At 36.5% G+C, this 22,860-nt stretch overlaps 1 protein-coding gene across 1 annotated transcript; it reads left to right on the top strand.

Moving 5' to 3' along the window:
- Nucleotides 1-12,835: 12,835 nt before the first annotated feature.
- Nucleotides 12,836-13,756, top strand: LOC114504791 (microtubule-associated protein RP/EB family member 1-like). Its single transcript, XM_036016487.1, is given in 2 exon segments — nt 12,836-13,209; nt 13,211-13,756. Coding segments are annotated over 2 exon segments (804 nt in total). The 5' UTR covers nt 12,836-12,841; the 3' UTR covers nt 13,647-13,756.
- Nucleotides 13,757-22,860: the final 9,104 nt, after the last annotated feature.

Here is a 22,860-nt window from a genome sequence, read left to right as displayed (position 1 = left end):
CTTCCTGCAACATCTTTCCTGCATTCTTCCAAACTGCTAAGAGAGAGCTGTGCATGGCTTCTCTATCTTGCTTTCCTCCTTCCTAAGCCCCGTGGTTAAGAAAGCCCCGAAGCTGAGTGGTTGACCCCCAAAACTACACGGTTTAAATCCCAGTGCGAATCTTCCTCTGTATCCCCATTTCCAACTTGACTTGCACAATTGACTACACCTGCCCTCATTCCTGTATTTTTCCAGCCTGTCTTGGCTGCCAGAGTTAGTCCGGGTAGGCATGCCCCATTGCGTGGAGCAAACCATGTCCAAGCTGTCATGCAAGCGCTGTATCCAGGGAGAGCTGCCTCCCAGTCACTTCCTGGGTGGAAGTCACTCCCATCTCCAAGGCTCAAAGCAGGGCCATAGGTACTTAACATATCTATGAAACTAACCAGCTGTTATAGATATGTAAAATAACCATTTTTGCATATTGGGTATGAATATGGCCCAACTGTTGATATGCAAAATAATGATCAGTGGCTCTGCTCCATATGTCCCATCCACCAGTTCGGACTTGTGGGTGTGAGAACATCTATATATTTTTAAAATTTCCTGGATACCCCGAGTTCTGAGCCCCATTACAAATTCCTCTTTTGATGGGGAGGGCCCTGGCTATACTTTGTTACAAGATCGTCTACCCAATGCTTGTACCACCAATGTATTTTGTAAGCACATAACATGTTTGATTTCACAGGTTCGCATCAGGGAGAACAATTTGCCTCAGAAGGAATTATATCTTAAATCTTGACCACATCTGATTTAAATGATATTTAGATTTGGACTCTTGAGTTGAGGACACACAAGGACGTGAATATGGAAGGTCAGAGATGGAATGCTGTAGACTGAGTGTATCCCCTCAAAATTTACATGTTAAAAGAATACACAAAGTGATGATGCTCTTAGGAGGTAGGGCCTTTGAGATGTGCTTAGGTCATGAGGGTGAACCCTCATGAATAGGATTAATGCCCTTATGTTGACAATAAATGAGGCCTAAGAAAACCCATTGCCCCTTCTGCCATGTGTGGTTATACCAGAAATACAGCCATTTATGAGGAAACAGGCTCTCACAAAGCATTTAATCTGCTGGCACTGTGATCTTGCACTTTTCAACCCCCAGAGCTGTGAAAGATAAGTGTTCATTGTTTAAAAGACACCCAGTTTATGGTATTTTTGTTATAGCTGCCCATATAAACTAAGAGAAATACTATAGAAATATTTGTGATATCCATGATTATATGCTTTGCTCAGAATTGCATGTCTGTGGCAAGAACATGAGATATTATTAAGAAAGAACTAGCTGTGATTTTTTTGTTAGGATCCTGTTTAAATTTTTATCAAAATGACTTTTTCTTCAGTTAAGTATTTGTACCTGGTAAGTACATTTATTGTATAAATTAAAATACTGTTAAGGAGGGTTCAGGCTAAAAAGGTAAGCCTGCTTAATTAATATAAACTAGTGAGATGCATATATATGTATATCTCTATCCACAACAACCGGTAGTATTGGCTATAATAAAATAAGACAAATTCAGTTTAAACAAATCTTTATTATGGCTGATGATACACTCACACTCTATTAATTAATTTACTCATAGTCAAATAGCTGTTCTCTGTACATTTATATCAATTCACATTTAAGAATAAATCCTGCCTAATTCAGAAAATTATTTATCTGAAAGTTTCTGAACATCTGCTTGCAAAGGGCCATGCATACACAGAAGGAAACATAAAAATAAAGCATAGAATAAATAAATACTTGTATCATAAAATCAGACATTATAACCTTGTTTCCTAAAGAAAACCCTTGCAAATGTCTAGTCTTTATCTTCTTCTGATCTGTTGGACTGTGCACTATGTATATGTCTTTGCTTTAAACTACTTTCCTGAGGAGCTATATATGCTAAGTGAAAAAAGCCAGGCAGTGAGGGACAATTACCATATGATCTCACCTTTAACTGGAACATAATCAACAAAAGAAAAAAGCAAGCAAAATATAACCAGAGACATTGAAATTAAGAACAATCTGACAGTAACCAGAGGGGAGGTGGGAGGAGATAATGAGGGGAAAGGGAGAAGGGTTTTCAGGAACAACTATAAAGGACACATGGCTAAAACCCAGGGGGAGAGTGGAAACAAGGGAGGGAGGTGGGTTTGGCTGGGTTGGGGACAGTGGTGGGGGGTGGGGAATGCAGATGACTGTGTTACAGGGTGCAGCCAATAGGGGGGACCCCAAATGGGCATTTTAAATGGGGTCCAGAACTCAAGGTGTCCAGGAGATTTTAGGATATCCTCACCACCCCCACCTGGTGTGGGTTGGGGAAAGGGACAAATGGAGCAGGGCCATTGACAGCTGTTTCGCATAGTAACAGCCTTGCAGCTAACCTCTAGTGTGGTCATTTAACATATCTATAACCTTTGGCTGGTTGCATAGATATGTTAAATAGCTGTGGCCTGCTCTGGGCCAGGGGAATGGAAGTAACCTTCCCACCCAAGATGTGACTGGGGAGCAGGCCCCCCGAGTTACAGCGCCTGCGCGGGAGCTCGGAGAAGATTGGCTCCATAACATGGGGCCACACCTGCCCAGACCCACGATGGCAGCCAGAAAAGCTGGAAATGATGGCAGATTGAGGGCAAGTGTGGCCGAGTGTGGGAGGAGTCGGAAATGCGGCTGCAGAGGAAGATTGGTGCGGGGATTTAAACCCAGACACGCAGCCATTGCGCAGAGGGAGAACCACCGGTTTTGGCAGAATGGCGACCCCCTCTCCCTGCAGCCATTGAGGAGAGAGAAACACTCGGTTTTGGCTGAGTGGGGACTCCCATGGCCCTGGGAGAGAGGACCACGTGCCTTTGCCAGAGTGGGGACCCCCACAGCTTTAGAAGGGGGAACCACCACCCGGCTGGAGCTGAGATCCCAGCAACACAGCTGAGGGTGCCAGGAACCGAGAGAGGCCTACTAGCAGAGCACAGAGTACTGAGGAGAACCAGGGACTGCCTGAGCCACGGACTTCTATTTCCTGAGATACAGTACTCTGGACTAGGCAAGGGGGGAAAGGAAGGACTGTGTGTGTTTATGGGTGTTTTAAGGGACTTTAGGATTTTGATGAAGACATTAGGTCACTACTTTAAGTTTGTATAGCATTAAATAAACATTTCCTTTCCTTTTCATGAATCTCTGGCATTGAGAGATGTCTTTCCTATAGGCAGCAGACATAACGGACCTGGGGGTTCCTTTTAGTAATAGTATATCATCCCAGACCCCCCCTTGTTTGTTCTGTAACAACTGTAATTGAGCAATAATAAAATAATTTTAAAAATAAATAAACTACTTTCCTGAGACACACCCTAATTCAGATTCTGACCCCTTACCTGCTTAAATCTTTATTTGTCATATACCCTATAGTTTATTTAGTAGGATTTGTAGTCAGATATTTGTTTGGCCCATATACATGCATATCTCTAAATAACAGACTTCTACTGATGGCTTCTCTTAATGTGTGTGAATGTGTGTTAATCTGCATACCAACTTCATAGAGTAATTCATGATCTCATAGATAAATAAAGGCCAGAGACTTTAGAATGTGATTCCTGGTAGAGCTACTTGATTTTCCTGTGCCCATATGCTATCATTTATAATATAGTCAATATTAATGCTTTAAAAATGTCCACAAATTAATATACCTGCAGAGTATTTTAAGATAATATTTTAAGGTTTATAAGATTGCTTACTCTTACATAAAAACTAACTAAGAATTGTTATTCTCTTTAAAATGAAACTTGCCCTTGGACAGGTATAAAATGTAATTTGCCTTATTATTTAAATAACTGTAGCATCACAATTTTTTCCAGTGCTAATGACCAGGTCCAGCACAGACAGCCCCAGAATGTGCCACTTTGTCACATAGATTATTTTTAGCTGAACATAACCAAGGCCCAGCAGACTCAGGAAGAGGTTTTTACCTACCCTGTAACTGCTTTAAAGAATTTAGATGGAGGACCTGAGCCAGGAAAGAGCTATGACTAAAGATAACTTTTTCTATTAGACTTGTCTTCATGGCCTGGAAAACATCTGTTTACCAAACATCTGTACTTCCCATTTTCTTGTGATTTGTCTTTTTTCCTTTGAGGCCCCAGATTCCTCTTCCCTTTCTCCTAGGCAATGCATGACTCAGTTACTGACTGCAGGGGAGTTCATGTCTTTGTGAAGCTCCCGTACATACAGAATTAAATTTGGTTTTCCTTTGTTAATCTCTCTTACTTTAATTTAATTACTAGGCCAGCCAAAGAACCAGAAGAGAAGAACAGAAAAAGAGAATTTTTTTCTCCCCAAACTGAGAACAAAGAGGAACAAAGGAGAACAAAAAAACACTTCCTTCAGAAAGTTTGCTGAACGTAAGTGTTCTGTCATTAGATCTCAATCATCATTTTCATCTAATTTTAGCTAAAGAAGAATAGGATTGTTCAACAATTATCAATATCAGGAAATATCAGTTTCCCCTTAGACTTAATAAAAGGGTAAACTAAATAAAAGTAAAAACATCATTTAAAATAGCAATAAATAGTAGTGGCAAGGAAAACAATTTGTTATACACTAAAATGATCATAAAACACATTTTTTCTTCCAATTTACAGGATAAGTAGCAGTTTATAATGTTCAGTTGTCATCACAGTAGTGCTTAATAAATCTAAGAAAGGAGGATACATTCAAATTCAGGGTGAGCAAGAATTCTTCCATAAACTGTCACTTTAAAAAATAAATGCAGTGCATGTGTATTGAAAAGCAATTATTAGAATTTAATATTTTCAGTGAGGAGGATTAATCATCTACTTGATATTATAATATTGGGTAATGAAGTTGCTAAGAAATATATTTATTTTGTAAAGTGTGTTTCCTGACATTGTCATAATTTTAGTCTGCAGCCATTGTTCTAACTTGGCCAAAGTTATTAATCATTATTTATAACTTCACTGTTATCATTATTATTTATTTATTGACTATTGAGAGAACACCCAACTCTACAAACCATGTAGTTTAAACTCATATAGCTATATTTACCATTTTATTCCACATAATCCAGTTAAAAAATAATGTAAAGTTAAATGAAGTAATTTTTTAACATTAGCTACTTTAAAACATATAGTTCATAGTTGAAAATAGATTTACCACTAAAAATCCATTTTTTCTACTAGAGGTTAATCAAATCTATCTATAACATTCTGTTTGTGGCCTAATTAAAATATAAAAGAGACATTTACCATGAGTACCTATACAGGATGGAAAAATTGTAAAAGAATACCCACAGGTAATAACTTATTTTTTATCACATTAATTTTGTGAGAAAAACATATAATGACACAATTGCTAAAGAAAAAATATAAACTTATTTTTGTTTTATTTTGTTTTCAATTACAGTTGACATGCAATGTTGTTTTGCATTAGTTTCACATGTACATCATAGTGGTTAGACAATCATGTACTTTGCAATGTGCCCCCCTAATATATGTAAACTTACTTTTTAAAGTCTAACTTTTGATGATAAATGAAAACTATGTGCCATGGAGAGGCATATTATAACATTGCCATATAAATAAACAGTCCTTGTAGAAATGTATTTTTATTCAGTTCCTTTATACTTCGTACATGTAACACGATGATTCATTATTTCTTTGTGTTTTGTCTTTTTTTAAGATTTTATTTATTTATTTTTTTAGAGAGGGAAAGGAGGGAGATGGGGGGAGATAGAGAGAGTTAGAAAGAGAGAGAAACATCAATGTGCGGTTGCTGGGGGTTATGGCCTGCAGCCCAGGCATGTACCCTGGCTGAGAATCGAACCTGGGACACTTTGGTTCCCAGCCCACACTCAATCCACTGAGCTACACCAGCCAGGGCACTTCTTTGTGTTTTGGTAATGATGTTTGTAATTTTCTTGCTAACTGATACAGCAATGGTTAAACTGCTTTTCTAGTAAAGAATATGTTAAATTTACGAGGAAAATATCTTTAAAAACATCTCATACAGTTTTATGCAATTGCTGTGATATCAGGTGGCTATAAATTGATAAATCTGCTCAAGGAACTTGTTTTGACAACAAAAAATATTAGTTATTATACTTTGGGGCATTTATGAATATTACCATATATATAAAAGCTAGAATATTTCTGAGTCTTTAAAACAAAAATGCAGGCCTCTTTATGGACTTTTAACTGCCTAATATACAGGGTCCAGTAGAAGCAAGGCCTGCTTGAGTGTGGTTGGTAGAGTGATAATATGGATGTAATAATTTATAGTTTTAATTTGAACATTTCACCTAAAATTGTCACATGGTGTACTTGACTATGATGTTGTTATGTTACAGAAGTACATGCTTTTGATTTTGTTATAAAGGATTTTGTAATAAAAATAGGCATTATTTGTGCCATACCCTGTATTTGTTTGAAATTTAAATGTTTGTGGTATATTGTAGAAATTGAGGTACTCAATTGATTGTTAATAAGTATAAATAAAGCCCCTCAGTATTTAGTTCTGAAGTGACAATTTTATCAAAACACATAGTCTGATTTCTAAAAGAATCTTTCAGAGTTTATTTATAATTTATCTCCTTTTTGGTGAGAGAAGACAAAGAAAAATTACAGACTATGTCACATGTTGAAACAAAAATTAAAATATTAAGTAATCATTGTTTAAACCTGAGAAGCATCCTATTGTTGAGTTTTCATTCTTATGCATGAATTCTTGCTTAACATGAATGTAACTATGTGTTTCATACAATCTCTGCCTTCCTGCCATCCAGAGAGATCCATGATCTTACAGAAGAATCCCCCTGTAGACACAAAATTGCATTGTGGTTTTATAAGTGCTATAATAAAAGTATAGAAATGGTATGGTGGTGGCACAAAGCATGAAATGATCACTTCTCTTTAAGAGGTTTGGTGAGAAAGAAGGATTGACTCTTCTGAGGCTCAGGGTAACACAGATGTTAAGGAAAACTGATGAGAAGGAGTTATCAAAATGGTTCTTGAAGAATGGGTGAAAATATCTTAGGTAATAGAAAGACAGCATGCTAGGCCTAAGGAGCAAATTATAGGAGGGCATAGAAATGAGAAAAAAAGCAGCATATGGGATTCAAGTAAAACTATAATGAGGAAGTAATAGAGAGATGGAAATAGGGACATTTATGGAGCACTCATTATGGAGGACTTGTATGCCGTGCAATAAGTTTAATAAAACAGCAATAGAGACCTATAAGGGGCTAATATAATATCTAGCCATATACCTCAAAAAAGGTTAAAATTTTAAGTTGGCAAATAGTTTATGTATAGGCTTGTGACATTTTAGTGGAAACCAAGTAGCAAAGCTTTCAACATCTTTTCAAAGTCAACACTTCTCTTCAAGGATGGATGTAAAATTTTTAAATAGAGTTAAGTTTTATCTTTTGGCTAGTATGGAAGGAGTGAGATCAGAGCTTACATCTCTAGGTTTATTAAACACACCAATACAATCTCACCCTAATAAATTTAATAAAAAGTATTTAATGACATCTGTTTGCCCTAGCTAAAATGGGTGGCACAATTTAACTTGCAATTCTCTGAGAGTTTTTCCATCTTTTGTGATTATTGTACAATATCTTCCATCATATCAATGTCATACAGTCACAGTGAGTTAAATATTGAATAAGAGACAAGATTGAAATATTCTGTCAACTTCCAAATCTTCGGCCGTTGAGAATGAAGATAGAGAATGAGGAAACCATGATATCTTCAGACTAAAAGAATTCTCTTTTTGTTTGTCAACTTTATTGAGGTATAATTGATACATAAAAATTGTATATATTTATGATATGTAACTTGATGTTTGGTATACATTTTTTAAAAATCACAATCAAGCTAATTAATATCCGTTACCTCACAGAGCTATAGTTGTGTGTATATGTGTGTGTGGTGAAAAAACTTAAGATCTATCCTCTTAGCAAATTTCAAGTATATAATACACAATTTTTAATTTTTTAAATTTTATTGTATTTTCCATTACCATTTAACTCCCATATACTTCCCTCCTTCTCCCGCAACCAATATACTGTTGTCCATGTCCATGAGTTCTTTTTCCTTTTTGTTCAATCCCTCCACCCACTAATGCCCCTCCATACCTTAGATGTCATCCTGCTCTCCATCTATGAGTCTGTCTCTGTTTTGTTAGTCCATTTTGTTTATTAGATTCCACATATGTGTGGATCATATGGTATTTGTCTCCCTCTGACTGGGTTCTTTCACGTAGCATAATGTTCTCCTGGTCCATCCATGCTGTCACAAAGTACAATTTTCTTTTGTATGGCCCAGTAGTATTCCATTGTACAAATGTCCATTGTTGTTTTATCCACTCATCTACTGATGGACACTTGGGCTACTTCCATATCTTGATGATTGCAAACAAGTCTGCAATAATCATAGGAGTGCTTATGTTCTTTTGAATTAGTGTTTTTTATTTCACTGGGTATATTCCTAAAAGTGGAAATCCTGGGTCAAAAGGTAGATCCATTTTTAATTTTTTGAGGTATCACCATACTGCTTTCCACAGTGGCTGCACCAGTCTGCATTCCCACAAACAAAAAAGTGTTCCCTTTTCTCTGCATCCTTGACAGCATTTTTTAAAAATTTACTGATGATAACCATTCTGACAGGTGTGAGATGGTATTTCATTATGGTTTTAATTTGCATTTCCCTGATAATTAGTGACATCTAGCATCTTTTCATATGTCTATTGGCCATCTGAATGTCCTCCTTGGAGAAGTGTCTTTTCAGGTCCTTTGCCCGTTTATAAATTGGATCGTTTTTTGGTGGTGAGTTTTGTAAGTTCTTTGTAATTTTGGATATTAACTCCATATCAAATGTATTGGCAAATATGTTCTCCCATTCTGTGGGATACTTTTTATTTTGTTGATGGTTTTCTTTGTTTTGCAAAAACTTTTTAGTTTGCTATAGTTCCATTTGTGTATTTTTTTTCTTTTGTTTCCCTTGCTGGAGGAGGTATATCAGATGAAGTATTGTTACAAGAGATATCCGAGATTTTACTGCCTATGTTTTCTTCCAGGATTTGGGTCTAATATTTAAGTCTTTGATCTATTTTGAATGTATTCTTGTGTGTGGTGTAAGAAAGCTGTCCACATTCATTTATCTGCATGTATCTGTCCAATTTTTTCAACACCATTTATTGAATAAACTACCTTTACTTATTGCATGTGCTTGCTTCCTCTGTCAAATATCAATTGACTATAAAGGTGTGGGTTTATTTCTGGGCTCTCTATTCTGTTCCACTGACCTGTGTGTCTGTTTTTATGTCAGGACCTGTTTTGATGACTATGGCCTTGTAGTTTCATATTAGGTAACATGATTTCTGCAACTTTATTCTTTCTCAGGATCATTGTTGCTATGCGGGGGTCTTTTTTGGTTCCACATAAATTTTTGAAATATTTGTTTTACTTCTGTGAAACACAATATTGAAATCATGATAGAATTTCATTGAACCTATTGATTTCTTTGGGTAGCATTGACATTTTTTATGATGTTAATTCTCTCTATCCATGAACACACTATTTGCTTTTATTTATTTGTATCTTCCTCAATTTCTTTCTTCAGTGTCTTATAATTTTGCAAGTATAGTTCTCTTACATCCTTGCCTACATTTATTCCTAGGTATTTCATTATTTTTGAAGCAATTGTGAATGGGATTGTTTTATTAATTTGCTTTTCTAATAGTTTATTATTGGCATATAAAAATGCAACTGATTTCTGGATATTAATTTTGCATCCTGCTACTTCACTGAATTCATTTATGAACTCTAGTAGTTTCTTCATGGAAAATTTGGGGCTCTCTATGTACAGTATCATGTCATCTGCAAATAAAGACAGTTTTACTTCTTCCTTTCCAATTGAGATGCCTTTTATTTCTTCTTCTTTCCAATTGCTGTGGCTAGGACTCCCAGTATTGTTGAATAAGAGAGGTGAAAGTGGACATCTCTGTCTTGTTCCTGATTTTAAGGGGAACGCTTATAGTTTTTGCCCATTGAATATGATGCTGGTAGTGAGTGTGCCATATATTGCCTTCACTATGTTTAGGTATGTTCCCTCTATTCCCACTTTTCTCAGAGTTTAATCATAAATGGTGCTGGATTGTGTCAAGTAGATTTTATTAACCATGGCTACATTGCTGTACATTAGATCTGAACTTATTTATCTTGCATACCTGAAACTATACTTCTTATAGGATTCAAATGTAGAATGCTGTCAATCTATATTTTAACATTCTATGGTATTATGACATTTTGATGTGCTCTTTTAAAATCATTCTCCAATTAACTACCTCCATATTGAAGCAATGTTACACATTACAGGTTTCAGAAAAAGGGCCTCACTTTGAGTCTATTGTTTTTATCTATGATAGAAATGAAAGGTGATTTGTGACAGTGAAGTTCTGGGCCTATCCTACTTGCATGTCAGTAATGTAAGAAGCAGTCACTCTTTACGAATAAACATTCAATAGGCATTTATTAGCTATGTTCTGTATGCTCAGTTCAATACACCAGGTTCAGGGAAAAGCTCGAACAAGGAGAAAACACAGCATATGCCTCATAAACAGAAGGAGCTTATGTATTAGCTGAGAAGAAATATGTATATTCATGAAAACACTATACAACAACACAGGGTATGTATCTGAAGTAATGCAGTACAGATGATCCTATGCAAATTTATATAGCTTGATACTTATATCTATGAACCATCACTTTCCTTCTGTTGTTCATCCTATCATCGAGATAGTGATTACTTTCTTTAAGGGGACATTATAAAGAAAAATGAACTAACCTTTGTAAAAGGGTTTGAACTCAGAGAGAAGATTGTATTAGAAAAATGCAGTGGAAAGGAACTTATCATAAATCAGAGCTGGTTTGGGTATAATAGAAGACTAATAAGTCACCCCTTTGTTATTTTTCATCTTCTTCTGTATTTAACAATTAAGCCTTTTAAGATAACTGGTGTTTAAGCTGGCAAAAAAGAACAGTAAATTACCCTAAAACTTCCTAATACACGTTTTTTAAACAAACACAGTGCCTATTTTTAGTTACATCTTTTTTTTAAAGGGTCCTTCAAAAACAGCTATAGCACTGAGTTTAATAGAAGAAAGCACTGAATGCATCTATTTGTCAAATGAAGGGGTAGAATACATGACCCAAAAGGCACTACTTTGGCATGGGATTATTTTTACCTGAAGGCTATTAAGACCTAACAGATTCATAAAGAGTTTTTTGTTTGTTTGTTTCATGTTTTGTTTGTCTTTTTTTTTTTTACCTCTGCGTCAATTGTCTTAGATGGGGACCTCTATTAGGAAGAGAGCTATTTCCAGGAATAACTTTTCATGTTGGACTTGTCTGCATGGAATGGCAAACATTTGTTTAGTAAATATTTGCTCTTTCCATCTTCCTGTGAATTGTCTTCTGCCCCCTTTGAATCCCCAAACCCCTACCCCTTTCTTCTTGGCTCAAGATGGCACATAAACCTCAAACTCAGAGCCTCATATCTTTGTGTTTGCCATATGTGCAGAATTAAATTTGGCTTTCTGTTAATCTATTTTATGTCAATCTAGTTATTAGACCAGAGAAAGAATCTAACTAGGAAGAGGGAAAGGTTTTTCCCCCTTACACAAGGAATTATTTTGTAGAAAGTAGAGAGGAAGAAAATGGCTTGGTATTATTTTTTTTGAAACTTCTAAAACAGCTTTTTCATCAAGATTCAATAAAACAATGTTTATCTTTACCATTGATCAGTTGCCTTTTGCACAACCCCAACCGGGGACCTGGCCCACAACCGAGGCATGTGCCTTGGCTGGGAATCAAACCAATAACCCTTTGGTTTGTGGGATGGCACCCAATTCACTGAGCCACATCAGGCCAGGCTATCTCTATCTCTTTTAAATTAATTATACCTGATATTTTTCCTCCCCAGACTGATATTCAAGGACCTAAGAATAACATCTCCAACAGTTCCTTTGGTTATTGAGAAGAAATGGTTCATTTCAACAGGTATGGGTTTCTGAACTTGATTTTTGGGGGGAGCAATAGATGATGGGTGTTCCACTGACATACCAACTTCAAGACTCTAAATGATTTCTTTGAATTATATATTTTTAAACCCAAGAGATTCAATTTATGTATGTTGGGACTGGGAAACCTTTCTTTCTTTAACACTTCCTTCCTCCCTTCCTTCCTTTTACTTTTGCAACAAGGTAAAGAGTATTAATTCAAGGATTCCTTAATTCACAGGATCTTATCAATCCCCAACCTGTGTAAAGCCCCTCTCCTGTTTGGACATTTAATTCATTAAATCACTAATTCATTCCTTTTCATCTTAATTTTCCACTTCCTCATCAGTTATAAATAGCCATTATAATGTGTTTAATATTATATTTTGTTTGAAAGTATGCTTTGAAAATGTGTCATTATATTCAGTGCATATATTTTTAATTTATATAAATTGCATTAATTTTAAATAAATTATTGGTAATGATGACATAATGTTTTTCCTGTGCTAGACACTATGCTAAGCATCTTTATCTGAACTAACTCATTTAATCATCACAATATCATTATCCTCTAGGTACTATTATTATCCCCATAAACAGAAGAGAAAACTAAGGCATAGAGATTTTAAGTAACTTGGCCAAGGTCATACACACAGAAAGTAGAAGAGCTGGAATAAAAACCTATACTTCTAGGGTTTTGAAAGAGACGAAGACAGAACCAGAGCCGGGCACGGGCAGTGGACGGGGATGGCAGTGAATGTATATTCAACATCAGTCACCAGCGATAACCTCAGTCGACATGACATGCTGGCCTGTATCAATGAGTCACTGCAGTTGAATCTGACAAAGATCAAACAGTTGTGCTCAGGGGCTGCATATTGTCAGTTTATGGACATGCTGTTCCCTGGCTCCATTGCCTTGAAGAAAGTGAAATTCCAAGCTAAGCTAGAACATGAATACATCCAGAACTTCAAAATACTGCAAGCAGGTTTTAAGAGAATGGGTGTTGACAAAATAATTCCTGTGGACAAATTAGTAAAAGGAAAGTTTCAGGACAATTTTGAATTTGTTCAGTCGTTCAAGAAGTTTTTTGATGCAAACTATGATGGAAAAGACTGACCCTATAGCTGCCAGACAAGGTCAAGAAACCTCAGTGGCCCCCTCCCTTGTTGCTCCAGCTCTGAACAAACTGAAGAAACCTCTCAGCTCTAGCAGTGCAGCTCCACAGAGGCCCATTGCAACACACAGAACTACTGCAACCCCTAAGGCTGGTCCAGGTGTGGTGCGAAAGAATACTGGTGTGGGCAACAGAGATGATGAAGCAGCTGAACTCATGCAGCAGGTCAACGTATTGAAACTCACCATGGAAGACTTGCAGAAAGAAAGAGATTTCTACTTTGGAAAGCTAAGGAACATCTAATTGATTTGCCAGGAGAATGAGGGGGAAAACAACCCTGTGTTGCAGAGCATTGTGGACATTCTCCACGCCACAGATGAAGGCTTTGTGATACCAGATGAAGGGGGACCACAGGAGGAACAAGAAGAGTATTAACAGCCTGGACCAGCAGAGCAGCATCTGAATTCTTCACTCCAAATCATGTGCTTAACTGTAAAATACTCCCTCCTATTATTTTTAGAGGACTTACTGGTTTCTTTTTCATATGCATAAAGTACCTCTTCTTAAAGTGCACTTTGCAGAAGTTTTACTCCTCTACCAATAAGTTTGAGTGAGGAGCATTTACCTTATAGCAGAGCAGTATTAACATCTAGTGGGTTCACCTAGGAAACAGAGAAGCTGACCATGGGCTCACCATATGGATGCTGGTAACACTGATTGCTGGAGAAGACGCTTTTATGTGATTCGCTGAGGTAAAGACTGATTTGAATTTTAAGCTAATGTGAAATCTTGGCAGAGAACATTTTAATAAATAAATGCCTTAAAAGTATTTAAAATATGCTTCCATATTTCAAAATATGAAATGTAACCTGACAGGAGAGTTTGTGTGTTGCCCTTGTGTCTAGGAAGGAAGGACCGGACCTCAGAACTTTGGAACCTGCCGATCACGGGCCTTGCAGGGCTGCCTGAGTCTGCAGAGGCCTAACCTTGGCCCAGAAGGAAAGTTTAAAAAGTTGCTCTGTAAAGCCATTTGGTGTCCTTGACCAACTGCATCCCTGCTAAGAAGCAAGAGGCATTGTTGGCTGAATGATTAGAGGGTGTGTTTCGACCCTGCAGTGTTTGAGTTGAATAGCTTGATTTCCATTGAGCATTTCTCTTGATGATTTTTCCAGTTACTCCCTGAAATTTCTATGTATTGTGTTTTTTGGGAAATGAGGTATGTTCAGTTTTTAAATCTTAACAACTACTTTTGGGGACTTGCCCCCATCTGGGATTTGAATGGGGGTTGTGTCCCATTTTACTGTCTTTTAAGTTTATATTTAACATATTTCTCTGCTTCCCTTGCCCACTGGGGACTCCTTTTTGGCTCCTTAAAGTTTGCTGTTTAGAGTGGAAGTTCAGCCAGCAGGTGATCATGCTGCAAGTTCTTTTTGGACCTCTGACAAAGGGAGTGATCAGTGAAGGCCATAGCTGCCTTGGGATCTGCAAGGCTGGGAGATTTGGTCCCTGCTGTCCACAGCCCATCACTGTTAACAGAATACTTTGCCAGTGCACTAATCTCTTTGGAGATAAAATTGGTTAGCATGTTATTAAATGTTACTTTTTTTTTTTACGGAAAATGCAGTACCATGTCTGAATTAATTATTAATATTTTAAATATCTCATTCCTTAACAGTCCCTCACTTGCTTTGCCCACAGCCCGTTCAGCTCCTTTGTATGGCAGAATTCTGCAAATTGTGTGTCAACCACTACTGAGATTGCTCCGCCCCCAATGTACTTGTACCGATTTGTTTCTGGTGGTAGTTTGTCCTGAAACGTGTGTGTAGAAAGCAGGTGTTTTATGATAAATTGTTGTGTAGTACATGCTCTGTGTGGAATTCAGAGGTAAATCCAGATTCAGTGATTAACAATGCCAAAAATACAAGTAAGTAGCCCATTGTTCAAATAACAGTGGTGCTACCACCTGGTCTTTCTTGACAGGGTTTTTTTCTACTTTAAACAGTTTCTAAATAAAATTCTGTATTTAAAGAGAAAACAAAAAACCTATACTTCTGGTAACTGGCAGTGGAATCCATATTCTTAATAGCTGTGTCAAGCTGCCTATGTCATATTGTATTATCCTATTTCTTTGTTTTTTTACACTGGTTTTAGAATTCATGTATGTTGCTCTGTATACAGCTAATCCATTGTGCCTAATGGCATTGGTCTAATGACTGCTTTTATAAGTGTAGGAGACTTTTTGTTTTTTTTAATTTATTTTCTTCTTTTTATTTTTTTTTATTATTCCCATCTCCCTACTCCCCTTCCCTTTGGCAACCATCAGCTTGTTTTTTATATCTATGGGTCTATTTCTCATTTTTTTTGTTTTGTTTATGAATTTTTGTCTTAACTCTCACCAATGTTTCCAAGCTGATCTTGCGTAGAGCATCCATGGGCTGGGACAGGAATAGCGGTCAGGATAAGTGTAGCACAGAGGGTCCTGGGAAATATTCTAAAGGATGTTGTCAGCTCTTGGTTCAGTGACGTTACTTAATTTTTCCTAAATATGCTTAAAAACAAAGCAATTTTGAAACTTTTTCAATAGGAAATGTCTGATAATTTATTCACAACTGAAAAATAATCTCTATTAGTTTTAAAAAAATCTGTCTTAGTTTGCTAAAGCTTCCATAACAAAACACCACAGATTAGGCCACTTAAACAAGATAAATTTATTTTCTTACAACTTCAGAGACCAGAATTCTGTGACCAAAGTGTCAGCAGAATTGGAATCTTCTGAGTGCCACAAGGAAAGAATTTGTTTCAAACTTCTATCTTTGGTTTATAGATAGCCATCTTCTTCCTGTGTCTTCACATGGTCTCTCCTGTGTACATGTCTGTTTCTAAATTCCCTCTTCTTTTTTCTTTTTTTAAGACTTGCATTATTTATTTTTAGAGAGAAGGGAAGGGAAGGAGAAAGAGAGGGAGAAAAACATTGATGTATAAGAGAAACATTGATGTATAAGAGAAACATTGACTGGCTGCCTCTCACACACCTTCCACTGGAGACCTGGCCTGCAGCCCAGGCATGTGCCCTGACTGGACTGGGTATTGAACCTGGCAACCTTTTGGTTTGCAGGCTAGCACTGAATCCACTGAGCTATACCAGTCAGGGCTAAATTTCCTATTCTTATAAGAACTCCAGTCATGTTGAACCATGGCTCACCGTAATGACTTTACCTTACCTTAATTATCTCTTTAAGTATCCTCTCTCCAAGTACAGTCACATTGTTAGATACCTACTGGGGATTAGGACTTCAGTGTAAGAATGTCTAGGGGACACAATCCAGGCCATAACCACATGTAACGAACATAATTAGACCATGGATTGATTATGTATTAAGGCTAATGTTGCTGTTACAAAAACATAAGAAGACTCTTTCAATAAATACATACTGGACACCAGTTATGTGCCAAGAATTAGGGTTAGAAACCATAGGTTGGGAGTTTGGTGAACAAGTAATTTTAAGATGATGAGAGTAGTTAAATAGTGCCATTATTACCTAGGAAGATTGTATAACATTTTCAGAGCAGACTGGATTTTTATTTTATTGCAGACATGTTAAAAACAAGAATGTTTTTTCTCCATGATTCTGTATTACTTGAAATCCCATTTTCTCTCTGTTTCTGGATCTTTTTAAACTTAAATTCCTCATATACACTGTTCACCACAGTAACCCTGATCCACAAATGCCATACCTTTTTTGATAGATTTTAAAAATATTTTTATTAATTAATTTGAGAGAGAGAGAGAGAAACACCGATTTGTTGTTCCACCCACTTATGCATTCATTGGTTCATTCTTGTATGTAACCTGACTGAGTATCACACTTACTCTTGCATTCTTCTTTTACCAGTTGCCCTGGTGGTGGCTGATTAATTCATAAGCACCCAGATTATTCTTAAGCTCTGTATCAACAGAAGCAAATTGTGTCTAGCCTCTGTAAGGTAAAGATGCAAACATGCACCTTGGATCCAAAAGAGCAAAGAGTGAGAGTTAAAGGCTGAACTTGTTTAATATTTCAAGGCAATGAATTTTCACAGCATTTAAATTCTAATCTGTTTCATGAGTCAGCATTTCTGAGTTTAACCAGATCCATCATCAAGAAAGAAGAAGGGGTTTATACAAGCTGAAGGATGGTTTAGAAATAATGTGAACAAAGCAGAGTACCTAATAATTGTATATCCCACAAAAGAACAGCCAATCTGTCATGGCTTAGCGGATCCGCTGAGTGGCATGTAGTTCCAAAGTTACACTAGCAAATGCCTGGATTTAGAGACAACTTTTACCATTTCCCACAGAATGGAGTCCCATGTGTTTTATCTCACATAAATAAAATGATATGATGTTGAAACGTTCATGGAATCTGGATTTTTTAATTGAAAAAAAAATATGCCCATACATAACAATACCAGTGCCCTTTTAAATCCTTGAAATTAAACCTATAAAACAGGTTATTCTCAGCAGAACTATGTATTATCTTTTGGCTTTCATATTTCCTACAAAATTATAAACAATCTATTCTGAATGTCCTGCTTCTAATTTCTCTCTCAGAAAGGATTTGCTGTTTGAGCTACTTTCGCTGACTCTTAATATAACTATATTCCATTTAAAAAAAAAGGATAAAGGAATAAAAGTTTTCCAGCTAAGCAATATTTATATTATGACATGATTTCAAATACAAGAAGTACATTATCTCTTTTTTTTAAATGGAAACTCCTTAAGTAAATCTATTAATGTGTTGTACATCTTAGAACTGGCTTATTTTTAAACTCAAACATTTTCATACTGCATTTTATGCCACAAAAATGCTGATTCTGTAATAGATGTTATTTTTTGTGTACTTTCACTTCTAAGAACACTATACATTAAAAAGTATTTGAGTTATATCAAAGGGTATATTTAAACTCTAGTAAGAAAATGTATATTGGACCACAGCAGAGGAATGTCATAGTTAAAGGAACATTAAATTAAAATTAAGTTCTTAGATTTGTTATACTTTTTATTTCAATCTTTGTCAGTAATACTTTATAAGATGAGCTAACAATGATTTATACTAGGGACATGAAACACATTATCAAAACTATTTTAAATAGCTGCATGTAGTAAAAAATGTTAAACTACATGGAATATATGCAAGCAAGGAAGACGTTTGTAAACATTCGTTTTCTAGCCTTTAACACTGATTTTAATATCTAGTGTACTCACTCTTTAGAGTTGGTAAATCCCGTTAGAATGGCTTGATTGCTATGATTGTTTAAATCTATCTGCTTATCAGCTTTTATTCAGCAAATGGCAAGTTTGCTGACACAGCAGTGTAGCATAGATTTATCTCCCAGATTCCATCAGTCCTTTAACTCAATGCAGTTCTATCACTGGTGTTTCACTATGAAGACCTTAATGCATCATTGGGAAACTTTTAGAAATTAAATTGGGGAATTTCTGTTGTTTGGGGGCTTTCAAGAAAACAATCAGATAAGAATGAAATGCAAATAGCCTTGCTTCCTCTTTGAAAATATTTTTACATGACGTTTACCTGTGCATACAATGTATCGGAGTTAGAGTACTAAGGCACTCTTGCAGAACTTTCATATTTCTGAAGGATATTTTTTAAAAGGTTGACTTCTGTGTATAGTTTGTTATTCTGTGTTTCTTAATTCAAAACAATTCCTTCTCATCTCTTTTAAAAGCCTGCTTTCATATATAAAGGTTACACTTTCTTTCTACCCTATGGATTATCATCACCATTATTCCACCATAATCTTGTTCTCAACCTTACACTTTGATCATGTGAAAAACAGATCTTTTGTTTATATTCAAATTTGGATTCTCCCTACTTTTGTCTTCTATATATTATAATTCAGATAAATTGAATTAATAAAATGATAGAGTATAGTAAGTGTAACAACAATTTAAAATAGTTTTACTTTCATCTGGAGTGAAAGAGGTGCTATCATTTCTGTAGGTAACTAACTGTTCCTAATGTGTTCTTTTCTAATTCCCTCAAACTTCCTCTAGAGCCTTGAGTTGTTTTATGACTTTTTACTTTCAATTTCTTCCTTTGTACTGACTTCCTTCTCTCTTTGGCATGTAAAAATTCACAGGATTGTCCATTTTGAAAACACCTTCTCTAATTTAGAAATTTCTTATAGCTAGTACCCTATTTTCCTCTTTTCTTTTGTCACCAAACTTTAAAAAGTACTATTCAGTTTTGGGTGACTCCCTACTTTCTTCATTTTCTAATCCACCCCAATAGTTTTTGAGCATTTTTGGTCCCAACTACTTTACTGGGACTGTTCAAGTCATCATTAATTTCATTTTTTAAAAAGGATTTTATTTACTTGTTTTAGACAGAGGGGAAGGGAAGGAGAAAGAAAGGGTGAGAAACATCAACGTGTGGTTGCCTCCCACATGCTCCCTGCTGGAGACCTGACCTGGCCCACAACCCAGGCATGTGCCCTGACTGGAAATCAAAGTGGCAGACCTTTTGGTTTATGGGCCGGTGCTCAATCCACTGAGCCACACCAGCTAGGGCTGATTTCCTTTTTGGTTTTAAACCAATGACCCCTTGATTGTTAAATCCAGTTCCCCTTTAAGTAATTCTCCCACTTTATCTTCAGCAGTTAATACAAAACCCTTCATTCCAGAAATTCTTTCTCTATACATTCTTTTTCAGGTAATTACCTTTTTTTAAAATTTCTCACCCAAGGATATATTTTATTGCTAGAAAGAGAGAGAGAAACATCAATCAGCTGATTCCCATACATACTCTCCATTGACTAGAGATCAAACCTGAAACATGCGTATGTGTCCTGACCAGGACACATATGTATCCTGTTATGAAACTCACAACCTTTTGGTGTACAGGATGATGTTCCAACTAACTGAGCCACCGGTTGTCACTTTCAATCTCTTCCTCTCAATCTTTTTTGCTGATTTCTTTTCCTTCGATTTTTAAATATTAATTTTTCTGGAAGTCTTATCTTTAGCCACGTCTTCTTGTTCTATATGTTTTTCCAAAGAAAGTATGCCACCAAATGGCATTATATACAATTAATGCACAGCTAACTTCAAAATGTATATCTCTAAACTTGGCCTGTATTTCAGACATATATGACCTTACTAGAAGTATCCACGAGATACTTCAAATGTGGCATATCCCAAATCAAACATATATTTATTCTATAATCAAAACCCATTATCACTCATGTATTCCACATCTTATCTAATATTAGGTATTTATTCCCCTCTCAAGCACCTAGAGTTAACGTTAACTCTTCACTCCACATGTTCAATATCCACATCTAACATTTCGCCTAGTTCAACCAATTTTAACTCCTAAATACTTTAGGAATAGTTTTTATCCTATCTGTTGCTACCTATACTATTGAAGTTGTTCAGAACATGCCACCCCAAAATATACTATTTTGACATATTGATTATTTTGAGCTGAAGGCATTGCAGAAACAATAAATGCAGAAAGGACTCTTTGACTCCCCCCTTCCTTTTACCTAAAAGCAGGTTATGAAATATCTCATGAGAAAGGTACCTACCCTATACCAAAAAAAGATGAACATTCTTATCACCTGAGACTGGGAATTGATGCCAAAATGGACCTTACAAACAAACCTACTAAAATAACCATTACTTTTTATTAGTTTCCCTGATATATTTCCTGGTCACTGTCCCAAGATTTATTGCCCTTAGCTCAAACCCCTTTGCCTTGTGTCTTCTCCACAAATTCATGGTTCCTTTGTTCAAAAAGTATATAAGCATTAGTCCTACCTACTTCTTTGGACTTTAATTTTCCTTATCAAAACTCTTATAATACTCTTGAACTACTAAGTTCAAGTTTGGTGACCATATTTATGTACTGGGATGGTGGCATGCCTAGAGAGGGCATAGAATCCCTGCTTACCCATCCCCCTCCAAACTTTACCCTATGCATTTATTCTATTTGGCTCATTCTGAGTTGTATCCTTTATAATAAAACTATAATCATCAGTACAGTACTTTCTTTTGTTCTGTGCATCATTCTAACAAAGTATCAAGCCTGAACTGAGGTTATGGGACCTCCCCAATTTATAGTTGTTTGGTCAAAAGTGCAGGTGGCCCCTGGGACTTTTGATTGGCATCTGAAGTAAAGGACTGAGCCCTTAATTAGTGAGGTCTTTGCTAACTTTGCATAGTTACTGTCAGAATTAAATCAAATTCTAGGACACTCAGTTGATGTTGAGGAATTAAGGGTTGCTGTTAAAACAACAACATATTTCATGTCAGAAAATAAACAAATATTTCACTTCAGAAAAAATGGGATTTCCTAGAATGTCCCTGACTCCCAGAAATATGTGGTTTGAGAAGAGGAAGGTTTAAAAGGTGGGGGATGATGAACATTTGATTCCTGGGTTGCAAAACATGGTCACACATGATTTGAAACAGCAGCTCTGCCACAATCAGTTACTAAAGGTGAAAGTTACCAATGATTTTAGAGATGAATCCAGCTTCGGATGTATTGGTCTGAGTTCTCCAGAAAAACAGAACCAATAGAATATATGACATATATGAGAGGATTTATTATAGGAATTGGCTCACATGTTATGGAAGCCAAAAAGTCCCACAATCTGCAAACTGGAAAATCAGGAAAGCCAGTGGTATAATTTAGTCTAAATCTGAAAACCTAAGAACCACAGAAGCCAACGGTGTAACTCCCAGTTCAAGCCCAAACGCCTGAGGACCAGGAGCTTTGATGTTGAAGGAAAAGAAGAGATGGACAGCCCAGTTCAAGAAAAGAGAGAGAAAGGGAGAAAGAGCGCTCACCCTGCTCTTTTAAATTCCATTCAATCTACTGTATCAAATGCTAATCTCTTCCAGAAACACCCTTAAAGATCCTCCCAGAAATATTTTACCAGCTATCTTGGGAATCTCTTAGTCCAGTCCAACCGACACATAAAATTAACCATCACACCCAGGGAATTGGTTCACTAATTGCATAAGAAAGTGCAAGCTGATAAGAAAAAAGTAAAATATAGAATCCTTTGGTTATTGTTATCTAAGAGCTAAAATGAAATTTAAAGAGAATGCCGAGTTGGACATTGATGCTAGACCAAGCTCAGTTTTCAATCAGCTTGAGCTCTGCCTCTAGCCTCAAAACCACCAACAAAGGGAAGTATTTTGCCAGGACAACAGGTAGTGGCTCAGAAGTTCTGGTCACCCAAGAAGTCCAGATAGGCTGTGGAGAGGGAAGAACAAAGAAACTGCTGAAACCAGGGAGTATCATGTGAAGACATTGTCTCATTTTGTGAATCCAGCTGCAAGCCAAGGAAAGAGATATCAGAAAAAAACAAACCCTGCTAGCTCCCTGACCTTGAACTTTTAGCCTCCAGATATACAACATAATGAACTTCGGTTGTTTAAGCCACCCAGGCTGTGGTAGTTTGTTATGTAGCAGCCCAGGAATGTAATATAGTAAGTTATTGCTGAGGAAACAGCCAGCCTGGTGAAGTGGATAAAAACTACCTTGGAGTCTGTTTACCCTGAGAAAAGGACTGCCTGATTCCCTCTATAAATGCCAAGTGGAACACCCCAGATGAAGCAGTTGATATGCTTCCTATG

Source organism: Phyllostomus discolor, chromosome X (genome assembly GCF_004126475.2).
Source record: "Phyllostomus discolor isolate MPI-MPIP mPhyDis1 chromosome X, mPhyDis1.pri.v3, whole genome shotgun sequence".
NCBI classification, from domain to species: Eukaryota; Metazoa; Chordata; class Mammalia; order Chiroptera; family Phyllostomidae; genus Phyllostomus; species Phyllostomus discolor.
The sequence above is the reverse complement of the archived record's forward strand: the minus strand, read 5'-3'. Positions and strand labels throughout refer to the sequence as shown.